At 40.1% G+C, this 27,435-nt stretch overlaps 1 protein-coding gene across 5 annotated transcripts in view; it reads right to left on the minus strand.

Moving 5' to 3' along the window:
* Positions 1-27,435, minus strand: part of EBF1 (EBF transcription factor 1) — a 318,757-nt gene that overhangs the window by 4,971 nt on the left and 286,351 nt on the right. For all 5 annotated transcript variants that reach the window (XM_026659369.2, XM_026659368.2, XM_026659367.2 and 2 more), the window contains exons 12-15: positions 11,462-11,527; positions 10,546-10,723; positions 8,475-8,654; positions 4,607-4,801 (exon numbers count right to left, since the gene is read on the minus strand). In XM_026659369.2, the coding sequence (XP_026515154.1) occupies positions 4,607-4,801; positions 8,475-8,654; positions 10,546-10,723; positions 11,462-11,527 (619 nt within the window). The remainder of the gene's footprint in view (positions 1-4,606; positions 4,802-8,474; positions 8,655-10,545; positions 10,724-11,461; positions 11,528-27,435) is intronic.

The following is a 27,435-nucleotide window of genomic DNA, read 5'->3' on the forward strand; positions in this document are numbered from 1 at the left end:
GAACCAAGCCAAAGTGAAAGACTTGCAGATTTGGGTGTGAGGCGGGTGGGGAGGGAAATGTTTTCTCCACAAACACCACCATATGTGCAAGAATTACAAGTCTAATCAGTGCGGGGAAAACAGCTCAAGTAAACTGCACTGATTAAATTAAAGAAAACGAGAGAAGGGGAGAATTCAAAACACATCCACGGTTGCTGTATGACATCCGAAGAGGTGACATGTTCCAATTGTCCAGCTGCATTTCTGTTCTTGGAGCGTCTCACCCAGCAAGGTTTTTGCAAAGGATGATTGCACCAGGCATTCTGGTAAGGAGCCTGGTTATATCTGGGGCAGTTTTAAAGAACGTCATCTTTAGGGCTCCCCAAACAAGCTGCTGTAGTTTCACCCAAAGTTCATAAAACCAGGGACAATGCTAAAGAAATAACAACAAGTTCGCTCTGCAGTTTGACCCCAGAGAGAGGCGAAGTCGGGGAATAGAGTCAGAGACTAAGGCCAGGATTGTTCTCTGTTCTGGTCATGTCCAAAGGCCCCAGTGAGGAAGAAGGGCCCCTTTCTATTCTATGCAGGTTCTTATACCGTGCTCAGCACAGTAGTCTCCGAGCACCTTCCAGTTGTTCATTAAGCAATGTGACTAACATCTGTCCCCCCCCAAGAAGCCCCTCCATAGAACTGAAGCTCCGTACTCAGGGAGGGGCATGCTTAGGGCAGGAAGACCTGCATTCTCCTCCCACCAGCCCTGTGGGGGGCAATCATAGTAAAGTTAAAATTGGTGGAGCTGAGATATACAGTATCTATGTGGATCTGTGGGTTTGGGGGTTGAACTACCCAACATCATTCCTTCTGTGGGGCTGGGGAAAACCTGCCCCGCCCCTGGAACAACATATTCACAACTTGGTATGGGGAACTTCATGGAGCTTCCAGCCCTCTATATGGGGATGAGTTGGGCCTAAAACTCATGGATGGTAAAGATGCTATAAAGACGGATGGTAAAGATGCTATAAAGTATTCTTAGGCCTCATCAGACAAGGTCCCATCTTCCCCTCCTTCTGGCACAGGGACCACCCATGGCAAGACCATGCTGCCAGCGGGCAGGAGAGGGAGATGAAGGATCTATCCAGCAGCCATCTCCACCAGGAAGCCTCTTGTGGATTCTCTGACATTTGTTGTTGGGTCTGAGGAAACGGAAACTCTAGGGAATTCCAGTCCCCTCCCACCCAGGTAGGGGATAACAGGGCCCCGGTTAAGGGCGAGATTGTGATTCACTCTATGTGCACATGCGGGGGATTAGTGTGGGCCACTGGACTGGGACTTAGAAGACCTGTGTTCTACGGGTTAGTGACTTTGGGCAAGTCAGTTTCCCCATCTGTATAAATGGGGACAATGATATTTGCTACCTTTGTGAAGCACTTCGGGATCTATGGATGAAAGTCCTGAAACAAGAGCATGTTGGTGGGAATTGGGAGGAGGGGGTGGGGGCTGTAAGGCCTTCTTGGCTCCGCTAAGTACAGGGGTGAGAGCAGCCTCAGTGGAAGCCACTACTCCTCTTCCTATGTGGGTGGGGTGAAGTTGAGGGGAAGAGGAGGGAGTGGGTGGTGTCTTGACTCTGTCCACCCCCCAAACTCTAGCCAGCACAGCTGAGCTGCGGCTGAAGGGTAAGTAATCTGTGCCAGGTGAAGGTCTAATGCAGGTTACTGCGTCCCCAGGAGCAAGGGAGGAACCCAGAGACAAAATTACCTCTCTCTGAGTCTGCTCTTCTCCTGGGGCAGTCCCACTACGTGCAGCCCCATAGTGGGGACTTGTAGGAACTCCACAACTGAGCCTTACGCAAATCATGACAACTCCTCACTCTCGGACTGTTACATTTCCCCATAGATTAATGCAAGAGCTGCACCTGGTGCCAGTGGAAGTGAAATGATACAAAAGTACATCATGTAAGGAGGTTTTCAAGGCATCACTATTATTATTCTTATTGAGGAGCTCTGATATTCTGAATTAAATTACAAGTCAAATAGAGAAAACGACATCTTTTCTGCCTAAAAGCCTTGGCATTTCCATTCTGCCAGGTCCTCATTTAGATCATGCTACTTTTGTTCCTTAAGTGCTACGTCTACAGGGCCATGTAAATTCTCTCAACTGCAGCATGCCCTCTATTCTGAAAAAAGGAGGGCTCAGAGGGAAATGCTGTAGGTATGAGATCGGACCTCCTCCAAAGGGAGAGAGAGGAACAGCCCCTACACATGGGCGTTATTTCTGCCCATCCCATGCTCATTTGTATCTGCTGTTAGCAAATTACAGCAATCATGTCTTTTGAGATTTACAAAATTGCTCGGCAAAGAGAACAACAGATCAGCATGGCTGCAGTTCTAGTGACTTCTGCTACATAAGCAAAGCTTGATTGCTTTCTGGTGTAACCAGAAGCCCAAGAGAGATAAGACAACCTCCTTATACATGGTTGTTTATTTAAGCAATAAGACACAACAGGCAGTGCATTTCTGAGTGATTATTGCATGCCTCGGGTGGTGTCATAAGGCACGGGGCTAAAGGCCGTGTGTCTTTAACTCACCAAGAAGTTCAGTGGTGCCCAAGAAATGAATCGTTTCTCTTGGTGTCTTATTCCTATTATGAAACTGAATTGCTAAATACAAATTAGGGGAAATACTTAGATCGGTGTGTTTTCTGGACGTGACATAAAGAGGCGGCAATCAGCAATCCCCAACTGCGACCAGTGCTCTACGCTCATTCCATAATTGCCTTTCATAATACAGTAGGTGAAATCTGGAATTCCGTGTGTGATGAAGTGAAAAACAATGATTTTTAAAAACCTCCTGCTGCTCGCTCTCTTTCCCCACTCCAAAGCAAGGGGGGGGGGAGGGACAGAAGAAACACAAACACTCTCAAAAGCCCATGTGAGCCAACTATCGGTTTCCAATTTTTATTCACAGGGCTAAATAGTTCTAGTTGATGCCGTTGCAAATAAATGCTGTTCAAATCTGCTGGTCGCTGGCAGTGACGGATTTTTAAAAACAGCACATTTTCTGTGAGCCAAGGTTTAGCTGTCGATTAAAAACCTGGTGGTTTTGTTTCTAACGTGTTAAATGAGGGGTTTGACTGACACCTCAAAAAAGCTACTAATTCATATGTTCTAGCTTTATAACTACTTATTTCAGCATAAGGATTTATACCCCCAATTTACCAGTCTAAAGTACACTGAATGCAATGCTTATCTTTAGTCATGATAGATGCCGGTTTTTATGAATGAATTCTTTCCACTCTACATGCATATAGATTTTATTTGTGAATGATGCCATCTCAGCTCTGATTGCGAGGCAAGCTTCTCTCCCCTCTGGACTGACAGAAGCCGTGGCATGGCACGCAGATACTTTAGGACATTACACATCTTTTGAATAGATCATTCCGAAACAAGCCCTACGTGAAATGGGTTTAGTGATTAAAGGGTTTATTCTCCGCTCAGTACTCTTTATCGGAGTTGCACAGGCACATGGAAAGGAAAATGCCCAAACCTGAGGTCTAAAGTACAGCATGCATCACAAAACCTTTCCACCTCTGGCATAGTCTGAGACAGTTGGCTGCATCTGCTTATGAAAACCCCTCGGTCTAAGTGAGCATGAAAACGTACATGTCTCAGCATGCTAACGTGGCGTACAGTAATTATAAGGGAGGGTTAGGCACCACATTGTACAGTACGCCGCAGCAAACAATGAAATGGGCAGTTCTGTTTCCTGCAGCATCCCCAGTGCTGACTGTAATTTAATCTCCTGTTCCCTCAGTGTGCATGAACACATGATTATGTACTTATATAACCATATTCGTATATTTTTGAATTAGAGAACTAGGGACATAGAAAAGAAGAAGCTCCTGTATTACCAATGGCCGAAGAGGCTTTCAAAGGGACACTGCATCATTCAGGAGATTAATTGGCTTACATGCAGTCCATTAATCACAAGGAGCTGTTTGTCCCGTTATGCAGTAAACTGGGAAATGCTGCTTTTAGTTAGGAATGCGCCTTGTATTTATTAAAGGCAAACATATGCACCACGCTTTGCAGCCGTGTATGTGCCGTGAAGCCCTACAGCTCTTGCGGAGTCGGAAGGATTTCTGCATAAGAGTACGATGACAAAGGAAAAAAAAGGAAGGGAAGATTGAGTGACGTACTTCAGGAGAAGGCCAGCCCCTGGAGAGACCCTGCAGTGGAGTACTTGCTAGAGTCCACAAAAGACTGGTCTGATAATGGACGACAACAGGGAATAAGAGAGGAAAGAAAGAAAAAGGATGGTATTAGTAAGCGGAAATAGTTCTCGTTTTTATCAAAACACTAGATCGGTGCTTTTAAAGCCACAGCATCTAAATCCAGTAGGATTAGTAGAGTTAAAGAAAGGGTGTGTTCCCAGTCACCTGCTAGGCACAGGGGGATGAGGATAGATTCCAGTTACTCTTTCCAGGAGTAAACTATAGGCCAGAGACCACGACAGCCCCATCAAGCGCCATCCCCTCTGCCAACGCCTAATTAAATGCTGTGCGTAATGTAGCGCCGCAACCTTGCGGTTTCAAGAGGAGCGATCTTCCTCCCCGTGCTGATCTCACCTACCTTGCAGGCTATTCCCATTGGTGCTGGTGCAGGCGGGAGGTGGGGAAGTTTGCGGTCTCACGACAGGGGCAAACGCACTCTTCTGTTTCACCGCTGAGACCATGTTGGCTGGTGAGAAGGAGAAAATCCCAGAGGAACTGCTACAGTTGGATGGGAGGCTAGTGGAGGAGGCCATTGTTGGACTTGATGGCACGACTAGAGGAAAAAAACCCAAAACCAAGCATTTCTTACACTGTGAATTCACAAGCAGGCACTGGGAAGAAAAGATTCCTGATTCCAGGATGCACAGGTCCTGATTTCAAAAGGCCCTGAGACCATCCACATCTCCCCTTGACTTCAGAGTCCCGCGTGCTCAGCACTTCTGAAAATCTGGCACATAGTGTATGACCATCACCACTGAAAATCTCACAGGCCTTACTGCCTTGTACGTGATCATGAATCTTAATAGGCAGTATGTTTAAAACAAAGAACAGGAAGTATTTCTTCACACAATGCACAGTCAACCTGTGGAACTCTTTGCCAGAGGATGTTGCGAAGGCCAAGACTATAACAGGGTTCAAAAAGAACTAGGTAAATTCATCTCTTTTCTGAGCTGATCGACCCTAATCTTTTTAGTCTCTTGTAGGGAAGCAGTTCCATACCCTTGATCATTTTTGTTGTCCTTCTCTGAACCTTTCCCAGTCCCACTCTATCCCGTGTAAGATGTGGTAGTAATTGCATAATGCAATTTTCTCATTGTGGGCATCACTCCTGTAAATCCTGCTTCCCAAGTGTAAAATTAAAAAAAAAAAATTAATGGCGATATCCTGTCTCCTAGAACTGGAAGGGACCTTGAAAGGTCATCGAGTCCAGCCCCCTGCCTTCACTAGCAGGACCAAGTACTGATTTTGCCCCAGGTCCCTAAGTGGCTCCCTCAAGGATTGAACTCACAACGCTGGGTTTAGGAGGCCAATGCTCAAACCACCGAGCTATCCCTCCTCCCCTTCTTTGCCATCCCGCTAAGTGAATTCCACCTAGTCTATCTCAAGATGACATGTGGGTACTGTGATGATGCATTCTCATTTATAAATGCCGAAATCAGGCTGTTCTCTAGCTTCAAAGCCTTCTTCTTCTCCGGACCCCACTGGACTCCTCTGAGGGCCATCATCAGAGTACACAGCATCACAAACATTATTCATATTTCTCATCTGGCCAATGGGTGGGTGGGTTAGGGTGGCACGGTGGGAGGACGGGATGGTATAAGGGGAAAGGTTGGATTAACAAATCATATGTTGGGTGATATTTAGGATACTGAAAACAGGGACTTATTTTTATGACAGCCAAGTCAAGAAAACCTCCTGGCGGATCTGTGACCACAGTCTGGATATCGAGAATGCTACATTTTCATTCAGAGCTATGGGCCAGATGCTCAGCTGGTGTAAATCAGTGTAGCTTGATTGTCTTCAAGTGAGCTACTCGGATTTATATCAGCTCAACATCTTGCCCCACTTATGGGAGTAAACAGACGTCTTCAGGTTTTATAAACAGGTTTAGAATATTTTTAAATGAAAGCAACTTTTTCATATGTGTCTGATTTTTAAACACCCCCCTGTTTATATTGCAAAGTTGACACAAAGGAGGTTTGATTTTTAAATGGCTGAGTACTTGGAATCCTGTTGGTTTACTGTATATTGCAATTAATGTCTTTGGGTCGTGGATTTATCATGTAGGGAGTTTGTTTTCATAAAAATACATCCAAACAATTCCAGTTAATACAGTATTATTGGACTCCAGCCTTGAACCAAAACAGAAAGGGACCTGTTACCAGTGGGATCCCTTATTCTTATTGTTCATCTGGTTTAGAAACTATTTATGAACATGAGTGGTTTATGAATAATTAAATATTATAGGAAGAAAATTCAAATCAGCTGGGCTTTGGATTATTATTTTATTTGCATTTATGCAGATAAAAATCATCCCATCTGAGTCCCTATATGAGAATCGGATATCATATTTGTGAAACACGGAGGAAATCAATTAATGGAAATTAAATGTTCAAAGTTTTACAGTCTGACAGATACAATCTAGTCTGAAGTCACTTGGTGTCTGCAAGCACTTGTTAAGGAAGAACAATCAAAGCACCTAAATTGAATTGCTACTATCCAGCAATTAGTTTATTGATTTAATTAAGAATGCCACCTTTTAATTTTCAGGTCATGATTGAAACATTTTCTGACTGAATGGATTAGATATTAACAGAATGACAGATCTACCACAAAAACCTCCGAAAATAAAAACAGAATAAAGCAAACAATCAGGACTGAGAAGTGAAGTGTTACTCCAAAGATGGCTTCATTCATAAATATGAAATAATAAATTGCAGGAGTATTTTTAATGGGTTACAGGCATCTGTTTCCAAAAAAAGATGCCTTTTTAATCATGTTGCATTATGAATTCAGAGCGTACAGGTTCTATTATAGGAAATCCAGGTTAACAAAGTAAGAAAATTGATAACATTAAAGATTCCATTGTTATCAGAGTACAAAAGTAATACTGATTGGGGATTCCCTGGTTACAAAGTGCTAGGTTTGTAGGTGCACATTTTTTTCTAAATATTGGGAAGCTAAGAAGCCGTGGTCGTTATTTTCAAATTGAATTGTTATTAGTTCCCTTTCAAATCTGGACTCACTGCATGTATTTCAATATAATTTACTGTCATTCTTTAGAATATCAGATAACTTTAGAATTATACATGTTGATACATTTAGCATCCCACATCTACAGAACATATTAGGGTCTGACCCTACAAAATCTCACTCGCACGACTAGTCCTTACAAACCTGTTCTTTCACTGAGTTTGCACTGATGCCAGCAGAACTACTCACAGAATAAGCTACTACACAATGTGTGTAAGGGTGGGTGAACTGGGCAGCTCCCATTAGATTCTACTATTCATGTGCATACGGTTTTGCAGGATCAGGCTTGTAGGCCCCGATCCTGTCAACTCTTCCGCACATGAGTAGTTACATTGACGAAATTGCGTACACTTGCCAACATGCTGAACCTTACACACTTGAGTAGCTCTTTTAAAGTTAATAGGCATAAAGTCAGTCCTGTGCATAAGCGTTTGCAGGGTTGGAACCTCAGACTGTAAGCTCGTTAGAGCATGGAACATGCGCTTTTCCATGTTTTGTATCTCTGTGGCACTTTAGAAACGCTTAATAAAAATAAGCCGAATTCTGAGACTCTTGCTCAAGTTTTACTCAATCCCAAGTGAAGTCAATATAATACTGAGCAACAACAAAAACAGTGAATTGCGGCCTCAAGATGCGGCCCAATGACAATTAATAATTGCTAAGAGGGGTGTTCGCATACTATGTACATAGATAAATACCAACCCTTCCCAAAGTTACAGGACCTATCTTTTCTGACTTTGATACCTTACTGTTGGAACAAATTAGGTTTCATTTAGCAAATAGCCTCAAACTCCCTTCCCCCCAAATAACAAGCTCAGTATTGAGGCTACAAGTTTTGACAAAATCCAGCAGACATGAAGTCATTTACGTGATGTCCATTTTCTAGAATTAGCAGCGTTTAAGGGGGGGTGTTGTTATTTACAGGATGCAAAGAAAGTTTTGAAACTCTCAGTCATGAGAGATGTTATTCTTTTTCAACCCTGCACATTCTCCCAAATAATAATAATAATAATAATAATAATAATAATAATAATAAAGTAGAGCAGTTCACTCATGGCAACACTAAAAAGTGCTTCAAAAGGCCAGTGACTTAGGGAGAACAGAATAGCAACTAACTATTGCATAGCGCAGAAGAGTCACTATTTCATTCTAATGAAAAAGTGCAAAATGCAGAAGTGTCGTATAATACTCACTGGCATAGGGAGAATTGGCAGCAGATCCATTGAGGAAGGTTGGAGAACCACCTAAATTTGACATTCCAGCATTCCCATAGCCGTTCATGCTTGTTGTGACGGAGTTGTAGTTTGTCTGCTGAGGGGTGGTGCTTGGCACATACCCATGAGGTGACACACTGCTTGAGTTGCGAGTAAAACCTTTTTTGGAGAGGGGAAAAGGTTAAAGAGAAGTATTTCTAAACATCGCCCTCCCCCCCGTTCCCAAAATCTGCTAAACTAAGACAAATGATGCAAACTACAGTAAAATACATCAGGCTTATTCTTCAGGGGTTGTTGGTAGGAGATCAGAGATGGACACAAGAACAAATGGATATAAACCAGCCATCAGGAAGTTTAGACTTGAAATTAGACGAAGGTTTCTAACCATCAGAGGAGTGAAGTTCTGGAACAGCCTTCCAAGGGGAGCAGTGGGGGCAAAAGTCATATCTGGCTTCAAGACTAAGTTTGATAAGTTTATGGAGGGGATGGTATGATAGGATAGCCTAATTTTGGCAATTAATTGATCTTTGACTATTAACAGTAAACATGCCCAATGGCCTGTGATGGGATGTTAGATGGGGTGGGATCTGAGTTACTACAGAGAATTCTTTCCTGGGTGTCTGGCTGGTGAGTCTTGCCCACATGCTCAGGGTTTAGCTGATCGCCATATTTGGGGTCGGGAAGGAGTTTTCCTCTAGGGCAGATTGGCAGAGGCCCTGGGGTTTTTTCGCCTTCCTCTGCAGCATGGGGCACAGGTCACTCGCTGGAGGATTCTCTGCACCTTGAAGTCTTTAAATCACAATTTGAGGACTTCAGTAGCTCAGACAGAGGTTAAGGGTTTGATACAGGAGTGGGTGGGTGAGATTCTGTGGCCTGCGTTGTGCAAGAGGTCAGACTAGACGATCATAATGGTCCCGTCTGACCTTAAAGTCTATGATTCTATGGAGTTGGTGTATACATTTGGCCACAATTTTCAAAAGTGAGCAGCAATTTTGAGTGCCCAATTTGACACAAGTTAAAATGACTCATTTTCTGAATGTTCTGGGTGCTGCCCTCCAAAAACTCAAACCCCTTTAAAGTGTCCATTTAAAGTGTCTCTAGCCACTTTTAAATGTAGGGCGTAAGACCTAGATAAATTAATTCTCCAAAGTTCTAAGATATCTGAATTCATGGTAGAGATGGAAACTAGCTGCAAAGTTTAAATCCAGATCCAGCTCCGAATTTCCACAGAATTGTGGGCAACAGGGTTGGGGAAATCATGTCTGGATGTAGGATTAGTTTTCAGACCCAACTATACTAGAACATACAAAATACATTTCCACTTCTGGGAGATAAAACCCAAATGTTGCTGCTTGTCCCATGGTACCTTGGTAGAATGTATGTTATGTTCTAAAGTTATACATATATATTCATGTAATGTAAACTGGTCTTTCAGCCTTCCAGGAGAACACCCCTTTTTACTGGCTTTACCACCAAATATATTCCAAACTTCATATTGGGAGAGCTGGTCAAAAAGCGGGAGTGGGAACTGTGAAAGTATTTGCACAAATACTTTTTTAAATTTGACAAAATGTGAGAATGTTTTTAAATTCAAAAACTATTATCTTCGCTCTATAGCCAATTGAAAGAGGGGGAGGGGGAGAGGGAAATGTCTTTAAAAAAAATCAGGCAAGATTTTCAAAGTTTCAAAATTTGATCAAAATTTTAAAAATAGTCCCCAAAGTGGGTCTTACATAATGCAGATACTGAAGGGATACTCTTTCATTGTAAGGAAACACTTTTTAAGGCCCCAATTCAAGAAATCATCCCTTGTCAGGAAAGCATTGCTTAAGTGCTTTCTGGAACTGGGGGCAAAGTCATTAAGCAATCTATTATCCCTTGACAAAATCATGCATGGAATATGCAAGAGGATCATTCACTAGGCATGCTCCTTGCATGTTATTAAACTTCGAATAAACAGTTCTTGATTGACCTACATCCTTAGTGCCTGATCCTCTGACATTTGTCAGCATAGGGTGCATAAAAAGAAGAAGCTATTTCTTTCTCTGACCCTGATTGGTGGCCTGTGAGGCTTCCGAGACGTTGACTGCTAGCTGACCACTAAAGGAATTCACTCCCATCATTCCTGCATGGACTGACGTGTTAGCAAGTGCTGGGAGTTGGTTGTGATTGCGGGGAACACTGTACAGTGCTTCTGCAATATCCGCTGCTCTTTTCAGAATGATTTCCTGGAGAGAGGAAAGGAACAAATAAAAAGGATTGTCAAATGATCTTCCAACAAATGCAAGGAGATGTGTTATGTTAAATGTACTAGATAATGGATGGCTCAAAGGCTCAGATTGGGTGGTTTGTTTCTAAATCAGTGGACTAACTCCACCCAGATAGTTAATGACAGTACATTGTTAACATCTGAAGAGAAATACTGACCTCTCTGGGAAAGGAGTTGGAAGTCTCAGTCCAGGTCCACTTCCCAGTGGGCAAAAACAATTGGCACAGCACAAAAACAATCTGTTAGTCTTTAAGTTGCCACAGGACTCTTTGTTGCTTTTTACAGATCCAGACTAACACGGTTACCCCTCTGATACTTCACAAAAACAATGGCACCCTGATAGTTAGAGGCCAAAGATTGAATGGAGATGGAGCCTAAACTACTCACTCATTTCTCAGGGGTAAGGCACCGCAGATCACAGCGGTAGGGCAAGAATCCTACAAGGTTGCTGCCCAAATTATACGTTTTCTGGCAACCCGGGACAAAACTCTTCATGGCTGAGAAGCCAGCTGCTTACATGAGCAATAAATTCACACACTTAACTCCCCAGCCCAAAACACCCAACCAGCCAAAATGTTATGTTTTCTCCTACATTCGTCCTCCTTTCACGCTGTAATAACAGGCTTATACCCTTACCCATCACTCCGGGACTGAAGCTCATTCAGGTTTTAGAGTTGCTCCAGTAGAATACACTTACCTGGTTATTATGTGGCATACCATAGAGCGCTTCCACTAAATCAGCAGCCCTCTTCAGTATCACTTCCTATCAATATAAAACACAGATATGCTCCTTTGAATTCAATAAACACGATGTAGGAAAAGCAGCTAGTTAGAATCTTTTTATATTGTTGTATCGGTTGCGTTATTTTTTCCAACCAGGTAGTTTTTACAAGCAACAACTCTCAGCAAACATCGAATAGTGTTAAATCGCTAGTTCATCCTATTCACACACATGCTTAATCAAGTCAAAAGGGTGAGAGTCATTGATGCTGCAAAATAAAATACATCACTCAATTGTCTCTGCCAACTGCACTATAAACCACTCATAGATTTATTGCAGAATACAATCCTGAGGTCATTTACTAGATTACTGCAATCAATGTCATTCAGAGCATGTTATGCATCCCTTAGATGTGTTTATTTAGTTCTTAATTGTGTATCACAGGAATTGTGACCTTATCAGACAGGCCACAGTCAAAGGAGATCCAATCAGCCCTGTCCTACTGATAATGTAACATTCAACTTCTATGGTTTTGATGTTATGGGCCACAGTCATGATCATGTATGTGCAAAGGCTGCACAATAATATTATGGAGAGACAGAGCAGGACTGAGAAGGGACTGCTGGCAGAATTCCCTACATAGAAGCGTAATTTAAAACAATCCAGGAGCTGGTTCTGAATTTTGGGTATAACTCTACCTTTAATTTCCTTGTTTGTCACTTTCTCCATCTGCTCCTTTGTTTATCGTTGTTGTGGTTCTCTATGATCATATGTTTTAGGAAGAACTCTTCTTTCCTCCTCTCTCAAACTCTGTTGCTTCCTTTAGTATTTTCCACTGACATCTGGGTAACACCATGTCTCCTTTGTTTATATTTTTAAGCATGCAAGAAATCAGGCTAACAATCCCGAAAGAAAAATTTTAACTGCGTCTGCAAAATTTAGACCAAAGGAAATCTTCCTCTATATGATGTCAGAATATCCAGCAGATCTCTATTGGTCTGAAAAAAACCTACCCGTATTCACATTCTTAAATAAAAATGATGTTTCTTCTTTTCCCCATAGCTGAGTGTTTATCGAATATAGAAACATGAAGCTGCATCCAAATATATATTTCTGCAGGAGGTTTACAAATATAGATGCAGCACCAATTCTTAGGGTTTTTTTAATACTTCTGTGTAAAGTTAAAAAAGTTTAACTTAAAATATTTTACACAATAGCTATATTTTATACCAAAAAGGAGCAGTAATGTAGCATATATTGTACACTCTGATCAGAAAATAGAGATATAATTGCATTCATTTTGCTGTCACCATAACCTCTTCAGAAATCCTCGAACAACTCTTCAAATGACAAGCTTTTAGATGCATATTAGCATTTTTTTTCAATTTTAAATTCTCTATAATATAAGATAAAACAGTTGTCATACTGCCGTAACTACTTATGACATATATAATGTCCTAAATTCAAAAATGAGATGGAGGTTTTTTGAACTCCCGGTAAACATTTAGGCTTGCCTTAAGTTGCTATACATCCCCTTTCCAAAGCACACATTTCAATTATTTTTCATACATGAAGCGAAGTGCATTATATAATTGAAGGATTTTGAATCAAGACATTTGAAACAGTTTTCTAACAGTTAGGCAGCTACAGCCTTTGTCCTGTTTGTGTTGTTTGGCCATGGGAATTAAAAATTTAATAGTATACAGAGCGAGTTTTAACAGAGCCACTAAAAAATTGACCACCCTCATCTGCCTTGCATTAAAGATTCAAACTAAAGATCGTCTTGTCAAATTTTGTCTTTTCCAGCCCTAATTCAAAACCAGGAAGCAATCTAGAGTCTGAAAACTGTTTGGGTAATGTTTGTAGCCTAATATGTCACTATGCCAAATTATTAAAAATTAGTCAATCTCCCCCCAACCCATCTTGGTCATCTATGTAATGCTGAGCTAAAAATCCTTTGGACCGAGTCTGAGCAGAGATTGGGGGGAGTGGGGGGGGGGGGGGGGGGGGGGGGGAAGGCCAGTGCAAAGCTCAAACCATGAGATCTTACTGCTGCATCATGTCATGTCAAACGTGTTCCCACTATTAAGGAATTGGAAGTTATTTGATGCCATATCATATTGCATGTAAATAAAATTAATTTTCATCATGACTTATTGAAGTACATTTGACAAGTGGCACTGAACATTCCCAGCTCCTCCCAGGTTATTTTTATAGCATTTCCAGAGTCTGTAAATGTGAGCTTCATGCTTTTTTTAAACAACATTTTCACACAATAAAAGCCTTTCCTTGTATCTGACATTTTCAGATTACACAAGGCGGCTGTTACACAAAAGCTCCTTTGTCAGGCAGTGGTATCTTCTACTCCAGAGCGGACCATAGCTCCTACACAGACAAACTCGTCTTAAAAACACGCACAGGAAAATGCTACTATATATTTTTTAAGCTATTAACTTGTTTTTGTTTTAGGTCATTGAAAACCTTTTTCAGACCTGCTTAAGTTACCAATGGTGCTAAAGTGATTCTTTCAAATACAGAGGAGCCCCAAAAATCCTCCATAAGTTAGAATAACAGACCTTGCAAGGTGCTTGGATTGCGGTGACCAGAAAATTGTTCTCACCTCCATGTCATTACGCTCACGGTGAACCAGCCCCCGAGCATGTTTGTGTTCAGGATCTAATATATTGCCTTTCAATCAGAGCTGAGAGCCACCGAACACATAGACAGAACATGACGAGCAGGTCAGGAAAGCAATAAAGATTTTACAGAGCTGTCCAAGGTGCTAAATTTACTCAATAATGGGTTTGGCACCATAGTGTTAACCTCTCATTTACTACCAGTTTGAGGGACTAAATTGAAGTAGCTGACTTCATTTACCTTGAAATGTATATTTTATGACATTATGTAAGTAGATTGAAAGGGCACTGCAGTTTTAACAATTTAAAGGCTAAAGCATGTTTAAGATGAAACTTCAATATTTATTATATGTTGCACTTAAAGTATATAGAATATTAAAACATATTGATTAAATTTGTAAAATGTATTATAAAAAGGACAGCTAATATAAAAGATCGATGTCTTTAAAAATCAACTTGATACTGTATGTTACCACTGCAGTGGTGATGACAGACAGACAGACTCTTTTTTTTTTTAAATTGAAAAACGAGTGAGACTGGCACGCTACAAAACAAAATCTCATGATAGGGTCAAGAGTTGATGTCCCAGATACTCTTTTGTTCACTGAAATTCTTCTTTGCTCTCATCTTGGGAGCCTAGATTTTCATGCTGTAAGTGGGCATCGTCTAAAGGGCCTTCTATTTGAATATGCAAGTGAAAATATTTCTTGAGAGGCAGAATATGACTAAAGCTAATATCTAATTTATGGAGGCGTTTGTAAGGGAAGAGTCATTCTTCTCATTATTCTAAAAGTCTCCCTGCTTTTGGTTTAGAGTAAATGAGTATACAGAAAGTAGCCTGTTCCAGGATAAGGATTTTCTTGCCTTGTCTTTGAAATAAGCATAATTTTGTTGTTAGAAAAATAATAAATGACCAAATTGGGAAAAAATGACATCAGAGCTGAAGCTCATTGTATTCCAGCATTGCAGGTGGCTATGCAATCTAAACTAGACCCAACTTCCCCTTTGGACCCCCATATTGCAATCTGGTTTCTATTTTAGGGGAAAGTAAACACAGCTGAATTATTTTTTTAATTTGTGAAACAACAATGCAATGGGGTGGTTGTGTTTTTGTTTTTAAACAGAACCAAAGGCACTCTCAGCTCTCTTTCTTCTTGAAAATACGGGGGGATGGCATGTTTACATATGTGAACAGCAGAGGAGTCTCAGGCCTGGAAGCCCTGTAGCTACATGGTCCAACATTACTGCGGGAAGGATTTTATTATCCCAGCAGAAGGACGGCGCTTTTGGAACACAGAATGTTAAATTCAAACTAAATCCACTTCTGGCTGAACTTACCTAAAGTGAATACTACAGCACTTGTCCAACTTTATTTGTTCAGCTTGTGATGTGAGTAACTCTCCAATAGGAATTCATCAAGACCATGACACTTACTTTAAACTGAATTATACTTTCATATTAAAAAGTCTAGTGCTTTGTCTGCTATGCCACTTGTCTTCAGAATGAATAATATTTTCCATATATGGTTCACTGGGGTCAAATTTCATCATAATGACCAGTATGTGCCACTGTTAAGGAAGATGTGTTACGATTCTTGATGACCTCTGCTTACAATGTTGCAATTAGTCAAAAGAATTACGTATCCATCCCAATGTGGATTGTGGGTTTAACTGATGTCAGGGCATGCTGGAGTATTTTTAGCATTTTAAAAAAAAATATTTAATCTAAATAAATCAATTACAGAATGTTTGAGGGACTTGTTAAAGCCACATGAATTTTGTCCGGCGGGAGCTGTCCACCGTACATGATGCTCATCAGCCACATATCGTATTATTTAGTCTACCAATGGATTTATGTACTTGCAAAAAAAAAGCTGTTCTAGCAAATCATGAGGCATTTATCTTATGTGTTGTCTAGATATCATATCGCCTTCTAATGCTCTATTAGCATTGTAATACAAGAGAGAGCTCATTCATCTTCGGAGAGGTTACTCATGGATAATGATGTCATTCATACTTCCTCAACTCATCTCTGACCTACTGGCTCTGTCTCCTAACTTCCTTAGTTCACAGGGACTGACAGCACAAACCCACATGCTGAGCTAAAATGCTGAGTATAAGTTGCCAATTAGCTTCTTCCCTTGAAAAGTCACATTCTGAAATTTCAGATTAAAATGATAAATATTAAATACTTAATTATTTATTACTATTTTGTGATGGATGAAGTGGCAGACTCTTACAATAAGACCAGTTTGTAGATTTAAAAAAAAATATGTATATAGATGTATTATTTCCTCACAACTTACATATGCATTCTGGTTCATAAGGGGTGTGTGTGTGTGTGTGTGTGTGTGTGTGTGTGTGTGTGTGTGTGTGTGTGTGTGTGTGTGTGTGTGTGTGTGTGTGAGAGAGAGAGAGAGAGAGAGAGAGAGAGAGAGATGTAGTTATAAAGCATGAGAACTCCTTTCCGTGTAAGGCGCACCAAAGAAAAATGATGTTTGGGTAGACAGCCAATAGGACTGCCAGTTAGGACATCACAATTCTGAACTGCCAGTCCTTTAGCTAAACATACAGGAGACTCAAAGCCATACTACAGCTGCCATCTCTATGGATGTCCATGAACTCAGTGCATCTCTCCAATCTATACAATGCAAATTTCTTTATCTTATTGTTTTCAACATTTGCATGTGAAAAGAAAAATCATTTGTACAAACAATTCAAAATGCAAAGAGATTTAATCCACTTAAAAATGAGGGGAATGTGCCAATTTAATGGGACTGTAACTATCAAAAACACAACAGTGTAAAATGGCAGGACATATCCTCGAGTAGATGTTACAGCCACACAGAAACTAAAACTTGACTGAAGAACAGAAAAAATCAGGGATATACATCCATGTTCCATAACTGAATCTTCCCGCTGAAGACATGAACACAGAATAGCTGCTATAAGGACCAGAGGGCAAATGAGGAAGAAAGTCAACTGGTAGAAATATGTCTGAGACAAAAAAAGTACAGCTTAATATCAACTACAGGATGGAATTTTGCCATGTTTTTACCGCTAAATTCCAGTGGCATGTTCCAGCACATAAGGCCCACCCTGGGGCTAGAACTCTGGCTTTTCCAAGCTTTAACCGTCTCAACGGCTTCCACCCAAACAGAGGATCGCAGCCTAACTCTAGGGCACTAAAAACACTGATGCATGACCTTACCCACCTGCTCCACAATGAATCAAGCCTATAAATAAAAAATAGAAAGCCTATATGAGGCAACAAAAAGAACGAACACGGAAGTCCAAAAGCATGCAGACATCTTGCCATAAAAGATGAGACTCAATGATGAAGACACCTCTTAACCACAAGAGTGACAAATTCATAGTAATAGAGAAAAATCACCCCATTCAAACAGTTCTCAGCTGCAACTACTAGAGTCAAAAAGAGGAAACAACAAAATGATGACAGTCCTTAAGCCCATCCTTGTGAGTTTACCTTCTTATCTATGTCTCCTGTTAATTCAGCACCTCGAGATACCAGAAGAGTATTGGCCTGCCTTGTTAATCTAAAACACATGTGTCTACATTCCAGGTGGGACTTGGCAGGACTATAACAATGGGCGATACACCCAGCTGCTGGCAAAGATGTTGAATTTCGGAGTACATATTCTGGGTAGATAGTAATGTGGGACCCTTGGAATATACTTATGTTTGAGAGCGTGGCTGCTCTCAGTATATTATTATCAACTGAAGTATCTGGCAAGTAATTAGGAGAGCTCCATCATTAAGAGCAGAGGAAGTCTTCATTGCTGGTAGGTCTCTAAGTCAAAAAGAAGACGGTGGCTAGAGCGGAAAACTTAGTACTAAATATCACTCTGCTAGTACGAATTCCTCTCTTTGGAGGTCTTTGCCAAGATGACATTTGGAACTCTCATCTTTCACCACAAGATATTCCCCTTCTGCAGAGCTTTGCCTCTCCTGCTCAAACACATGAATATTGCATCTTGCCCCAAAGCCTTATTCTCAGTTCACGGTTTTACCTCTGCTCCTATTAAAGTCAATGGCAAGATACCCACTGGAGCAGCTTCACACCCTCTCTCTCCCCATCTCCTTCTACCTTATTCTCTATTGCAGACAAAGATTACTGCACAGTATGAGAAACATCTAGCTCTGTGAGCTAAAGCCAGAGCTCTTTAGTGATGTCAAATTTTAATCCATGAGGTCAGCCTCTCATCCATCTAGATCCTCTAGCTGGTAGCTGCCATCTATTATATTTCCATCCATCCAGATCTTATATTACTTGAGCTGGAAGATGTCCATCCTATTTGGAACTTGTTAACTGTTCCTTGAAGGAACTGCCATCATCAGAAGCTGAGTGATTCTCTGGCATCTTTTACAGTCTCTCTTTCCTGATTATCAGGAAAAGAACATACTGCGAGGAAGTAAAGAAGGATACCCTCTGTAGAATGTCAGTCTGAAACACTGGTAAGATTAGGAAAGAGAACAATTTTTCATATTATAGAGAAAGCGCTAGCACTGATCTCTAGAAGGTAGGGACTCTATCAACAACTCCATCTCCTTAATTATGCAATCCAATCTTCCATGCCATGATTAATAAATGGTGTCCAAATCAAAAATGGGTAAGTCCATGAGTGTTCCACTCAATGGCTCACAGAACACAGCCATCTTCCTGGAAGGGAATGCCCAGCTCCCATCAGAATACGGTGGACCTGATTCTAGTCTCAATTATATTGCCTGCAATGGGGTTAGTCCTCATTTACATAGGTGTAGCTGAAAGCATAATTGGATCAAGCATTTCTAAAGTTTAGAATCTTTTTTCTACCTGAAATTCAAAGGATTTGAATAGATATATTTTAACTTCATTTCACACAATGCATTGCACTTGCATTCACTGGGTGATGCGTGCAGATGTACATTTTCAAAACAATGGAAAATCAGCTCTGAACCTCCTTGCTTTGAAAATTTACCCCAATTATTTGTATTGGCATCTAGTATATTTTGAAGCGGATGTTGGTCACTGAGTTTACTGAGGCTTTAAGGTTTGCTTTTCCTTATTGCATCTGTAAGATTTCCTGATAGCTCTTAAATCAGGTACTCTCAATGGTAATAACTTTCCTATTCCTTGAAAACAGCTGCAGATGAGAGTGGCAAAAAAGGGAAAGTGTTGTTACTCTTGCTCTTATTTTGATCGTTCTATACCCTGTGTATTTTTGGAAAGTTGTCAAAGTTCCTTTATGGAAGAATAAGAATGTTTTGAATTATTTGGAGGACATGGACTTACGCAAACATAAAAAGAATTTGATAGGAATGGCATCATGAGTGTCTCTAGACATTGTATTGTGAGACATTTGATTAAAAATACAGGGCTAGCCCTTTCACAATCCTTACTTGGAAGCAATTTTTATATCCTATTAGAAAGAATTATGAAAAATACTTGGGGCCAAAGTTTCAAAAAAGGCTTGTAATTTTGCAGGTGTACATAGTAGAATATAGAGAGATGATTAACTTTTTTGTGTGTGTGAAACCTCTTTGCACTTGCAAATCAAGTAGGTTGAAATCTCTATTCTATCACTTGCATGCACAATTGTTTGCGCCAAGAGGCCAGGTTCAAATCCCCTTTAAAATACTGGCCCTCCAGGTCAAATCAGAAGTGGGTGACATGGTCCACTTCACTGGATTTAAGTCTGTAAAAGAATCTAATTATAATTAGTATTACAAGGCCAGATCCTCAGCTAGTGTCTATCAGTATAGCTATCTGGCATTCAAAGTGTTAATTATATATTAATTGGCTTTTACTTAATTATTTCATCTTCTGAAGTTTGTTTTTATTGGTGTATTTATCTTTATGAATATTTACTGGAGTTATAAAAAACCTGTATGATTGACTAGATATTTTCCAGAAACAAGATATAAACTCATATATGTGCAATTCATTTAAAATCCCCATAAAACAGTTTTAATGAAAAAAACAACAACATAAGAGTGAAGTACTAAGATGAGAAGAACTGTCACTTTTTTGGTCCAATGGTGAAGAGGTTTTGGGTTGTAAATCTACCATAAGAATAGTTTCTAGTTAGGCGCTGGAGTACATGTTAGCTTTTAATGGTGAAATGAAAGCTGAAAAATAAGCAGCAGCGAGATTTTGACCTACAATGATATTCCACTATGTTCTGCCCAGAGCGAGTGCATAAAGATGTTGAAATAGAGACTGGAATAATGTTGATCGGTTTTAGCATTACAGTTAAAACACTGCTCAGTCGTAACCTCTACAAATGAGTACGTTCACTTACATTTTATCATCAGTATAATTGAAAAAAGTCTCTTGAAAGGGGCATTCTCATTACAATGAAGGACCACTTCAGACACAATTGAAATGAAAAGAAAGAACGTAGATTAGGTGTAGATACCAAGTGGTAATTTCTAGGGAAGCATAAAATGCCAAATGTGTAACAATTATATTTTACAACTATGTGTTCAAAGGACTTAATAGTACTTTATGGCATAAAGAGGCTTTAGCTCAAGCAGAACTACTTCAGTGAAGTGCTTCCTACCTTATGTTGTTAAAAGACTTTTTCAACTTTCTTGCTTACCGGCAACAAAAGACTCCCTCCCCCCAGCCCAATATACGTCCTTAAACATGTCGTGCAGTACCAAGTCAAATGCTTTACAGAAGTCTGCGTCTATTACATCAACTCTATTACCTTTATCAACCAAACTTGTAATCTCATAGTTAGTTTGACAGGATCTATTTTCCATAAACCCTTGTTGATTTGCATTAATTACATCACCCTCCTTTAATTCTTTATCAGTCAAGTCCCGTATCAGCTGCTCCATTATCTTGCCCGGGATTGACGTTAGCCTGACAGTCTTATAATTACCCAGGTCATACCATTTACCCTTTTAAAATATTGGCACAACAGTAGTTTTCGTCCAGACTTCTGCAACTCCCCCAGTGCTCCAAGACTTATTGAAAATTAACATTAAGAGTCCAGTGAACTCCTCAGCCAGCTTTTTAAAACCTTTTGGATGCCAATTATCTGGACCTGCTGCTTTAAAAATGTCCAACTTTAGTAGCGTCTGTTTAATATCCTCCAGATACTTGTAGAATGGAATGAGTGTTATCATCACCATTCAGTGAGACTGTATCATCTGTTTTTGCCCAAATACAGAATAGAAATATTTATTGAAGACTTCTACCTCTTCTGCATTATTGATAGTTCTGCCATTTCCATCTAGTCATGGACCAATACCATTGTCCAGATTATTTTTGTGTCAATATACTTTAAAAACTCCTTCTTACTGCCCTTAACTTTCTCCTTGTGTCCCTTGGCTTCCCTTATCAATTTTTTTTTTTTTACAATTCCTAACTTCTGATTTATATTCATTACTATCAACTTCCCTTTTTTCCTCCATTTGTGATATATATGCACACACACATATACACACACACTTGTTTTTTTATAGCTGCGTTCACTTACTCTCTAAACCAGGTTGGTTTTTTTAACAAGCATGGCCTTCTTTCTCAATTGTGGCTTTTGGGGCCTCTAGTAAGGTGTTCTTAAATGATTCACAATTACCATTCACATTTTTCTGATTAAATTCTTCCTGCCAGCTGATTTCAGTTGGATAAAGTATAGTTCCCTTGACGGCTCTGTGATATGAAAATAGGTATCACATTTCATACCAGACAAGGCTCCATTTTCAGTGGTGAATGAAACAATCACTGTTTTAGAGTCGCTCTCAGAGTTGATTGGAAAAATTCCAACAACAAATTTCACAGGAATGTTTCAAAATGTTTACTGCTTTTTCAAAATTTCAGTATTTTTTTTTTCAAACATCAAAATATTTCAGACCGCTATCAGGCAAGATGAAAGCCCCAAAACGTAATGAAAATTATCAAATAGAGTCAAGATTTTTTCAAATTGAAATGTCAAAAACTTGAAATTTAGAAAAGTTTGACCAGTTCCAGTCTGCAAAGTGCTTGGCGGTCCTTTGGGCTACAAGTCAAAAAAGCGAACAGAATGTTGGGAATCATTATGAAAGAGAGAGATAATAAGACAAAAAAAATCATATTGCCGCTATATAAATCCATGGTACGCCCACATCTTGAATACTGTGTGCAGATGTGGTCGTCCCATCTCAAAAAAGATGTATTGGAATTGGAAAAGGTTCAAGAAAGGGCAACAAAAATGATTAGGGGTATGGAACAGCTTCCATATGAGGAAAGAGAAATAAGACTGGGACTTTTCAGCTTGGAAAAGAGACGACTAAGGGGGGATATGATAGAGGTCTATAAAATCAGAACTGGCGTGGAGAAAGTAAATAAGGAAATGTTATTTACTCCTTCTCATAACACAAGACCTACGGGTCACCAAATGAAATTAATAGGCAGTAGGTTTAAAACAAACAAAAGGAAGTATTTCTTCATACAATGCACAGTCAACCTGTCAAACTCTTTGGCAGAGGATGTTGTGAAGACCAAGACTATAACAGGGTTCAAAAAAGAATTAGATAAGTTCATGGAGGCTATGTCCATCAATGGCTATTAGTCAGGATGGGCAGGGATGGTGTCCCTAGCCTCTGTTTGCCAGAAGCTGGGAATGGGAGACAGGAGATGGATCACTTGATGATTCCCTCTGGGGCACCTGGCATTGGCCACTGTCGGGAGACAGGATACTGGGCTAGATGGACCATTGGTCTGACCCAGTATGGCTGTTCTTATGTTCTTAAGATATTATATCAAGATAAAATGATGAGGATATCTTCATTAATGAGCAGACCTATAGCTCATCCTATTGTGGGGATTAAAATAAAGACAACTTCTGAAATTCCTGTATCTTCAGTACTGTGTATATGAAACAAAATTACATTACATAGGGTGGCATAGCTTTATATAACATTCCTGTGCACCTTCTCCATCTTCCACTGTCCAATATATTAATGTGAACACAGATCTATCATGAAAACAAAGCCAAAATGCATGCCCTTGTTTACAGAGAGAGCATGAGACTGTACACTATTGTACTTAGAAGGTGTTTCAGTCCAGAGGAGTTATATCACCATAAGTTACATGATCGACTTTTACAACAGAAAGAAAAGGCTGTACTCAAACAACTGTTATTGCCTCAATGGAAAAAAAAATCAATGAAAGTAAAATGAACAAGAGATTTTTCTGAGTTGCAGTTAATACAGCTGAAGAGCTATGGATATTAAAAGGTCAACAAATAAATTAGTCCAAGTGTTATGAAATGAATGATTTGGCTTATAATTGTATTGAGAGCAAATTGTTCACTGCCTATTAGACCAGGTAATTTTTATCCGTAGTGCCTCAATTACTGTTCCATAAGCAATAATATAGTTGTAAGAGCTGTTAGTTCGATCAAGTGACCTCTGAGAAGCTAGCTGGGACAGCTGACTTTACTATGATGGATCACTACGCTTGATCTCCAAATGGTGCCAAACCTCCTTCCTATGAGAAGAGATCTCATAAAAGAAACATTAAGGCCTGATTCATTTTACCAAAATGTCTGAGTTTTCAAGTGTCAGCAGTTAAGTATAGATTGTGAAGCCCTGTATTTCTTAGAAGAATTATGACAATGGCACCGTATGCTTCTAGCACACGCTGCTAAACGGCATCACGATGGTAAGAAGGATGCTCTCTGCTGCTCAACTGGAGTGTGTTGTGAGAATTGAGAAATATGCAGTGATCATATTTTATATCAGAGAGTGAACCACTGTATATCACCTGCAACCAAGTTTAGAAATGGTAACTGTAGGCTGGCTCGTTGATAATGCTTCACACTTCTAGAATGCCTTCCATCTGAGGATCTCAAAGTTCCTTATTACAAGAAAGGATGAAATTTCACAACACCCCAAGAAGGTAGGTATTATTTCCCCAACGCCCTGCATCACAGAGAGCCTTGATCTCTGCACTCAGCATAGCATAGCTGTTTTCCTAGGCTGTTTCTGACAGGCCAGGCTCACTTAGTAGGTGGAGAGGTAAGGACCTTATTTGGGGAAACTTTTGTGGCTTATGAGGAAAGGTGCTTTTATAAAATATGTATAGGGCCCAGAGCCTGTGTAGGAGGTCAAGTAACTGAAACAAACAAATATTACATAAAATATTAGCCCCATTTTACAGATGGAGAAACTAAGGCAAGGCTTGTCCAAGGTCAAACAAAAAGTCTGTGGAACAGCTAGGTATAGAACTAAATTATTAATCCCCCAAATCATCCCGCTTCTTACTCAAAAGTAACATATCTAAGGTTATAACATGGTCCCTACAGGTACAGCTAACATGAAGAGACACTTTTTAGTGCATGAATTGCATAGGCAGTTACTGCAAATCTGCACACATATTTTGAGCGTCACATTAATGTGCGCTAGGAGAGTATACCTCTGCTTGTTCCATTTCCTATATAATTCTGTCAGCCTAATTGTGTACTGACTTCTCTGCAGAAGTGTTTGAAAATAACACAATTGGGAACAAATCCTGCTGTTTTACTCCAGTAAATAGGGATTATTTGTGAGAGTAAGGATTTGGCCCTGGTGCGCATGGGGAAAAATGGGCTGTAAGCATACAACTGTACCCCTGCATTCAGGGAGCGGAGGAACTGAACGGGTCTTGCAGTACTTCCGTGGAGTGGGGCAAAGTGCACCTGAGAAAGGGACCATTGCAGCTGCACTCCCAGAGCCCCTCCAGGACATCATGCTGGTCTATGAGACAATGGCTCCATGGGCTTCCACCAGGGCAGTACAGATCTACACTGCCCCCTAAAGGTATGATTGGTCCCTGCACATTGCTGGTATGTCACTGTTCCTCATCCACATACGTATCGAGTTGAAGATGTGACGGCAAGCTCTGAATTGCTGAATAGGCCGTGCATAAGAAACTAAAACAATAAAAGCATAATTAGACTACATTGTACCATATACAACCAATTCCTGTTTCTATTGCTATGCCACTATATTTATGATAAATCACTAAACACAATTACTCTATTGGGAGGGCGATTTTCCGTTTCATCTCTCCATTGAGCAAAAGACGGCTGCGTGACTTGGGTCTGAATTTCAATTTTACCAGCGTACAGTTGAAGTGAATATTATTTGGCACAATGCAGTGTACAACTGAGCCACTAAATGGCTGATTTACTAAATTATTATTAGATGAGCCCTTGCTGTTCCCAGTGAAAGCGCAGTCACTGTCTCCCTTCATGGTGCGTTCAAATTGTTCTGTGTTTAAATATTCAGCATGAGGCTAATGTGAACTGATGAACTGAGACAGCAAACATTCACTTTCAATACAGACAGAGAGAGAGAGATGCAACATATCATGTGGCCTGCAGAGGTGAAAATGATTTATATTTAAGGATGTTGCTGCCTACTTCCATTACTTTAAGGTACTCTTAATTAGCATGGTGTTTGAATGAGTAATTCAGGGGTGTAGCAAAAACAGCTTCATGGTTATGGAGGCTTCAGAATTCCAATGAAGTGGTGCTTCAGCCTAATTCTCTCCCTCTCTCTTAGCAACGCATTTGCTGCCACCATCATTTCACAGTTCAGTGTGTGATTTGCAGCATGGAAGGAGCGTTAGCTGTGATCCTAACCTTACAATGAAATTTGGAGGATCAGCCTACAAATATGTTTGTGATATACTGTTTTGTAATTATATGACTTTTCCAGGAAAAAAAAAAAAAGAAACAATTTCTTTACTGCCACCTGCTGGAGTTGACAATAACCCTTTGTCATACTAAAAGAACAAGCATCCTCACTTAGAGGACAGTTACAGCAAGCACTTAAAATACTGTGATCCAAGACACTTACAGTAGATTAGAATTTTTTATTGGTACTGTGTTGCCATAACAACATAAAGACAGCAGATGACTTAAGCTAAGCTTGCAAAGCAAAAGGCTGCTCATCTGGCAGTTAAAATGAATACAGTTCACTTCACAAGTTCTCCATATGGACCCTTAGTGTATGGTAATGAGGATACCATATGGTGGAAGAAAATGCACAGAGAACAATTGTGCTCTGCTGGATGAGTGCACTGGGTAGAAAGTTATGAGGAAACATGGGAGAGATATTTGTGTGCTCTGTCGCTCAAAGGGTCTTTCGGAGGGGGCTCTCTCTTTTCTTAACCCACTCCCTAATAGAGACCCATCTAGAAATGACAAAGAAACAAACTGCACATTTTGCAACATCATTCATCATAAACTGTCAGCTGTGTTTGTAAATCAGCTTGGTAAGATCTTATAAATTTGTAATTCTTAAAAGGTAACAGTGCTAAGTTTTTAGACAAAGCGCAGGGAAATTTAAGCACTTCTGACAAGCAGAAACATTAGCGGTAATCATTTTAAAAACAGTTGCATCTTTTTTGCCTGCATGTTTAGCTGTAAATAATGCTGGAATGTATCAAAGCTTTAAAGGGGAGAGAGAAGAATGGAATAAATACTTTTTATTATATTTCCAAAAAGGATCAAAAATAATTAATTGGAAGCTCATGTGTGGCAAGATTTACACACATGTGCAAGCGCGCACACACACACTATTCACAGTACTAACCAGAGCCTAAACCTGGTAAGACAGCTTGCTAAAGGCTGCAAAGTCAATTTTGTACTACACATGCTTCATAAAAGATGAATATAAATGCATTAGTTAGACACGGTGAGCTAAATTAGAAGGTCAGGCAGGGCTGGAAGGGCTGAAAAATCACACAACCAATGACTGTAATTACTCTTTTTTTAAGTCTATTAAGTGGTGTTGTTCTATCAAGGCTCAGGGGTATAGGACATGAAGTACAAGATAAAGTAATGTGTATTTATTACTCCCACAGGATCAATTTACAAGATATTTTCAGCTCCATGGAGCAAAATACACAAATGCAGCCTTTGTTACTTTCCTCAAACTGGGGTTTATTTTCTTTAAAAGCGCTACTGCTTGAAGGAAACATGTTTACCTGGTTAGTGTCCTCCTGCCTCCATCATTTCATTGTTGTAGTTTAAAAAAAAAATCGGGGAATCTAAGATCACAGGGATCATCCTTCTTGGTTGTTCAAACAAGTGGCTCAAGTCACTCATGTGGAATGGGCTGATTTAATCTAGAGGGTCCAGACCCAATCTAGAAACCTGCCCTCCGGCTGGCAGAGTGAGGAAATGATGCATAGATCCCTGTCATGCTGCTAGCCCGCACGTATTAAAGTTTTGTCACAGATTCTAAATGACACCATCTGCTCTAATCATTTGCTGAGTAAATGCTGACCCAATTATAAAGAAAACTCACTGAAATGTGTACGCAGGCTGCTGAC

Source organism: Terrapene carolina, unplaced genomic scaffold (genome assembly GCF_002925995.2).
Source record: "Terrapene carolina triunguis isolate 2854851 unplaced genomic scaffold, T_m_triunguis-2.0 Scaffold629, whole genome shotgun sequence".
Lineage (NCBI taxonomy): Eukaryota > Metazoa > Chordata > Testudines > Emydidae > Terrapene > Terrapene triunguis.